Below are 6,236 nucleotides of genomic sequence, written 5' to 3'. Positions count from 1 at the left end.
ACCCAAGAGTAGGCTCGTCGGCTCGTCCGGATCTTCTCTCTCCTTCCCAAGCGCCTTACTTCCCACCAGGCGTGGCGCACAATTCCGCACCCGGGCCCTTCTCCTGTTGCTCTTCCCAAAGCTCTCTGCTCTCGGGAGCCGACGCTGCTTGGGGAACAAGGCGCCCCAAACGAGGGGCAGCCACAGCAGCGAGCGGCATCAGCTGGTAGATCGCGGGACCGGGGAGTTTGCCGGCGGCGGCGGACCAAAGGGGAGCCTTCACTGCGTGCACCTGCAAGCGGCGGCCGCGGGGCAGCTCATCGGAAGGCGCCGCGACCCGCTGCCGCCCGTCGGTGCCCGCGCCGCGACTGTGCCGCTCCGTCTCGGTGTGTGGCTCCCTCCCTCCCGCCTATTGGCTGGGAGGTGCCCGACGTCACAATTGGGAGTTCCTATAACTCCCCCACACTCTCAACATAACGGGCTCCGGGCAAGTTCTAGGCAGTCGGGAGGTGACGAAAGGGAGGAGGGTCCGAGCAGACAAATGCCTCCGCGGCGGCAGGCTGCATGCGGCTCCCGGTCCCGCCAAGCCCCGCGTGCGCTCGCCAAGCCTGGATCTTCTCCAGCGCGCCCGTAGCGGCCACTGAGAGCAGAGAGCCTGCAAAGGGGTCAGCGGCCGGGCGCTTCGGAGCCTTGGTCATACCCGGCGGGACGGACAGACCCTCCGCGCGCGGACCTGCCGAGAGGCGCTCCAAGTAAGAGCGGCGCGCAAGAAGGGCTCGGACGCGGCTGCTTTCCCGGAGGGGCCGAGCGCGATGGAAGCGGTGAGCGCCGCCAGCGCCCTGCAAGCCACGCTGGGCGCCAACAGCAGCAGCAGCAGCAGCAGCAGCGGGCAGAGCGCGGGCAACTCGACCGGCTCGGAAGAGAGCTGGGTGGTGGGCATGGGCATCCTCATGTCCCTGATAGTGCTGGCCATCGTCTTCGGCAACGTGCTGGTGATCACCGCCATCGCCCGCTTCCAGAGGCTGCAGACGGTCACCAACTATTTCATCACATCGCTGGCTTGCGCGGACCTGCTGATGGGGCTGGCGGTGGTCCCTTTCGGAGCCAGCCACATCATCCAGCTCACGTGGAAGTTCGGGAACTTCTGGTGCGAGTTCTGGACGGCCATCGACGTGCTGTGCGTGACGGCCAGCATCGAAACTCTGTGCGTCATTGCCGTGGACAGGTACTTCGCCATCACCTCCCCCTTCAAGTACCAAAGCCTCCTGACCAAGAATAAAGCCAGGATGGTCATCCTGTTGGTTTGGGTCATTTCTATCCTAACCTCCTTCTTGCCCATCCAGATGCACTGGTACAGAGCCACGGACTCCAAGGCCAAAGAGTGCTATGCCGATGAGACTTGCTGCGACTTCTTCACCAACAAAGAGTATGCCATCACTTCTTCCATCATCTCCTTCTACTTGCCCTTGGTAGTCATGGTCTTTGTCTACGCCAGGGTCTTCCAGGTGGCCCAGAAGCAGCTGAAGAAGATAGGCAAATGCGAAGGGAGGTTCCACCAGCAAAGTTCACAGCAGGAGCAGCAGGCTGGAAGGGGAATCCACAGGAGGGCATCCAAGTTTTGCTTGAGGGAACACAAAGCGCTCAAAACCCTGGGCATTATCATGGGCACCTTCACGCTGTGCTGGCTCCCATTCTTCATCGTCAACATTGTGCATGTCGTCTCGGAGGACGTCATCCCCAAATTTGTGTACATCTTTTTGAACTGGGTGGGATATGTCAATTCGGCCTTCAACCCTTTGATTTACTGCCGAAGCCCAGACTTCAGGTATGCTTTCCAGGAGATCCTTTGCTTCCGGAGGTCTGCCCTGAAAATGTACGTCAATGGATATTCCAACAGCAATGGGAAAAACGATTTCAATGGGGATCACAATGGCTATCATATGGGACAAGAGAAGGCTAGCGAACTGCTGTGCGAAGAAGGAAGCCCCCATGCTGGGGAAGAGTTTTTGCACTGTAAAGGTACTGTCTTGCATGGTAGCATTAACTCCCAGGAGACCGAGCCTAGCACAGGGGACTCCCTCTTGTCGTGATTGTTGTCATTGCAAAGTGCAGAGAATAGAATGTAGTGGCTGTCTGGCAGCCGCACTCAAGCCAAGGTTTACCCAGAATGTGGGAGCTGCCCCATAGTTTAGCGGTCGATGGAAATGTTCAAGGATGGGCATATGTGGATTTGTATATGTGCATATTAGAGCCCCCTTCTTCCACCGAGGGTTAAAACACTGCGGGGTTAGCCTACAAAGGAGTTTATTCTTGTGATGTAGTGTTATCAAACTCATCTACCTCACAGGTGTAGGAATAATATTGAACTGAGCTGCTGTTCCTAAAACTGAAATCCCTACACGCAAGAAGGAATTTGGTGCTACTGATGGCTCACCCTCTCGTCGGAAAACAATAGCTTTAAAGACTGTTTTAAGGCAAGAAGTTAGGGTTGGCTGTAGAGTGCTTAGGAATCTGTAAAGTCAAGTGTTTACTTTTGTCTTCAGAATATTGTCCGTAGTAGTGACCAAGTTTCCTGAACATGTTCTTTGCTGCAGCAAGCATTACCTTTGAAATCCTCACTAATGTCAGCTGTTTGTTGATATTAGCACAAAAAACCCTTTCAATTCTCCTTCAATTTAGATTTGTATTTATTTTCTACCCACACAACCCTGATCTTATCTTATTTTCATTAGCCGGCACTATTCAAATGCCAGATACTTATGTAGTTGTGAAAGCAGTACCTGGTGTTGCTTTCCAGCGAAACCAGTCCTCCCTCACTGTTCATTTATGATAATTTCCCCAAGGCAATAATATGCTGGTGTCCTGCATTGGGGCTCACTGTTCCCTATTAGAGTCTTGACAAATGGACTGGGCGTCAGCTTAGATGACAAGGAACCTGTGTGCATTAAACCTTGTAAAATCATTAACCCAAACTTTTTGCTGCCGTTGCCATAACCCAGAAAGTGACAGCAAGAGACCTAGAAGAAATGAAATATGTTTAAGCCTAGTTTGCATTAGGGTATAAAGCAGCATTTCATTTCTAAGGGCAGAGGAGCTGAATCACCTGCTGTGCCAATGATTTCATTTGCCCTTCTCTGACTTCTAGCCCAGCAATGACAGGAAGGTAAAGGTATTTATTACTCAGAGCAGTGCTTTGCTGGTTTTGGATCAACAAGTAGCTAGCAAGCTGTTCTCATTTAGGACCCCCCCCCTAACTAGTTAAGTTTATGGAATGATTTTAAAGGTATTAAGCTATTAAACCTATAATTAAGGTAGTAATCACTCCCTTTCCACTAATTCCACTCTTTCTGTTTGACTAAAACACAGCCCACAAGAACCCACAGGCAATGAATTCTGGGATAGATCTGGGATTGACCTGGCCTATTATATTCCTCCTTCATTTGTTAAATTAGTACCCAGTGTGCTTGATGCTCTACCTCATCCCTGCCCTGGAGGTGTTTAGGTGAAGTAAAGGGTTTATGTGGCCATTTGTATTTTAGGTTCACTGAGCTGTATAGCCACTTCCCCTTGCACCATCAGGCATCTTGCCCCTTTTGGTTCTCTGTAAAGACTGCCTTCCTTTTCTGTTCTGGGCCTGCAAATCATTCTGTGCTCTTCTGCAAAACTAATCAGTGCTGCTGCTTTTGAACAAAAGCTGAAAGTGTGTCGTGACAAAGCTTGTTGCTGTGTCAATCAAACTCACCCTGTTTCCTGATCTGAGTAGGGTGTACAACTCTTGTCACTTTTTGATTCGAAAAAAATAAAAACATCTCAAACAATGACAACAAATGCCAAACTGTTAGGATTCTAGAAGCAGGAGATAATTCTTGAAATATTGTTCTTTCACATCTGAACTGAGCTTTACTAATAAGGCTGAAACTGTTGCTGGGGATGCACAATCATCTCCCTGAGGCTGTCCGACTGAGTTTAGTGGGTATCTATCTCTCTCTGTGTGGTGTACACACACATTATGAGTGGGCCAGCAAACATTGGCCACCTTGCATGTGAACTGCTGGATGTGAGCCTCTTTCGGTTGTAGTATATGACACAGTGACCTGTCATGCATAACCCATAGATGTAGTGAAATACAGAATAACGAAATGAAATAATGGAGAAAGGCAGCATCTGCAGAAGGTCCCAGGTTCAATCTCCAGGTAGGGCTGGTGAGGAATCCTGTCTGAAACCGTGGAGTGCCTTTGCCAGAGCTGAGCTAGATGGACCAATCTGACTCAATATAAGGCAGCTTCCTAAAAATCCATTTGTGTTTCTTCCATTGGCACACAGCTCCCTCACCTGGCAACTAAAGCCTAACTCCCATTAATTTCTAATGTACTTGGGAGAGGAGAAGACTCATAGAATCGTGGAGTTGGAAGGGACCAGACAGAAGGAAGTATGCATTGTTTTTTCCCAGATTAATTTGACTCATGGCAACAAAGATTGTGATTCATTGTATTTCAAAGGATTCAGTATTTTTAGACACACTTTTGAAACAGCCTATGGCTCCATAGGAGACTTTCTAAGGCTGCCAGTCCTATACTCAGTTTCCTAGGAGCTGGAGCATAGGATCCCTTTTTATGGAGAAACGCTGAGTCAGCTCAGCCTGGTTTTGATTTGCCTGCTTTCTGGTTTGCTAGATTTTCTGACAAGTTGCTTTCTTTTTCTTCTGAGTTTCCTGTATGTCAGCTCCAGGGCTGTCAGATGGGAACCTGACATGATGCATGAGTCAACAGGTGCAAGAAAGAGGGGGGGGGGGTAGGAAGTCTGAAGTGGGTGGAAGACAAGTGCCAAGCTATGTCGTCAGGGTCTTTGGTCCTGTCAGGATGCAGAACAAACTTGCAGATGATCCAACTATTGATGTTTTACATAAGTACAACCCTCCCCCATTCCATGCACAACTTTATTTTCAGGGCATGATTGACAAGGGGATGTGAAAGTGCCCGAGACTGACACAGCAGAGGATATAATGCAATCTGCTGCCTCTCTACAAGGCAGTGGCACATTTTCATTTCCTGTTTGTCTGCCTATCTGCTCATTATTATTCTAATTCCTCTACTTAGCATCTGGGTAGCTGAACTGAAGGCCTTCCCAATCTTTTAAGCTCCCCAGAACAACCAGAGATTCCCTCCCCCCCCCCACCCTCACTGTAAACATCAGGGAAATTGCAACGAGTAAAACATAATACTATATATATATTTCTTACGTTTGCAATGTTGAAACCCACCCCCAGCACTTTTAAGGACATTAGTTCACCATAGGTAAATTTATAAATCACAGTAAACCATGGTTTATGATGATGGGAATGAGCTGCCTTCGGTTTGTGCACCTCTCCTCCTCTGGCACATCCCTGAGAAGGAGATGAGAAGATTTCACATCCGTTTCTAGTTACTGCAGTTTAGCATTATGCCCCAATTCTAAACTCTGGTTAATCTTAGCTATGGTTTGTTGAAACAAGCCAACTTCAAAACTCAAGCAGCAGTGGTTTAGAAATCCCAGGCATCAGAGAATGCCTTGTCTTCCTTCAACGAGTTCTTGTCCCCTTTCTGCATTAACAACCTTGTGTGGTGTCAGGGCAGACCTCTTTGCCTCTTCCCTCTTCCTGCAGTCATATCTAAGGGGCCAAGGTAGTTGCCTGGATTTGATTCATGTCATGTGACATTCAAAGCGAAAGTTCTTCCATCTCTCTGAAATGATGCTCTGAGTGATAGGTCAACTTCTTGGAAGTTGAAGCCATTTTCCTTGACTCTCTTAATATCAGAGACTTCCTGTTAGCACAGAACTGTTGTTGTTTCAATATCTTTGAATGTGTTTGTCCATTATTATTATTATTTTAATTGCTTGAAATAGCTACTGGCCAATCATGGTGTCTTTCATGCTGCCGGCAGCCAATAAATACATTTGGATCAGACCCTGAGAATTCTAATAAGAAGTTTCCTAGAATAGTGTCTTGATGGGAAAAACATTGGGGAAGAGGGGGGAAACCTTGTTTTGTTCTTTTAGGCCTAGCCTCACTTTAAAAAAAAAAAGGGTGTTGGGACGCACTCAAAGCACTTTATATAAATATGTATGGACTTATATTTGTTTATTGTCTGACACAATGTAATTTCAAGCAAGGGGCTGCTAAAAGAATTGTAAAGTAATGAGAAGCATGTATGATGTATAGGGGGAGGGAACAATATTTGCATTGTGATATGAAACTGGCATTTGCAATCTTTTTGTGG

General features: G+C 48.0%; 1 protein-coding gene across 3 annotated transcripts in view; it reads left to right on the top strand.

Moving 5' to 3' along the window:
- Nucleotides 1–363: 363 nt before the first annotated feature.
- ADRB2 (adrenoceptor beta 2) overlaps nucleotides 364–6,236 on the top strand; it is a 58,807-nt gene continuing 52,934 nt past the window's right edge. The window contains exon 1 of one of the 3 annotated variants that reach the window (XM_083726139.1): nucleotides 364–1,998. In XM_083726139.1, coding sequence (XP_083582265.1) covers nucleotides 792–1,998 — 1,207 coding nt within the window. In that variant the 5' untranslated portion in view covers nucleotides 364–791. The remainder of the gene's footprint in view (nucleotides 1,999–6,236) is intronic. The other 2 variants (XM_083726140.1, XM_083726141.1) reach the window with 2 other exon arrangements.

The sequence above is a fragment of the Podarcis gaigeae genome, assembly GCF_964106915.1.
Source record: "Podarcis gaigeae genome assembly, chromosome: 2".
Classification (NCBI taxonomy): domain Eukaryota; kingdom Metazoa; phylum Chordata; class Lepidosauria; order Squamata; family Lacertidae; genus Podarcis; species Podarcis gaigeae.
Note: the sequence above shows the minus strand (reverse complement) of the source record. Positions and strands in the feature narration are given on the sequence as shown.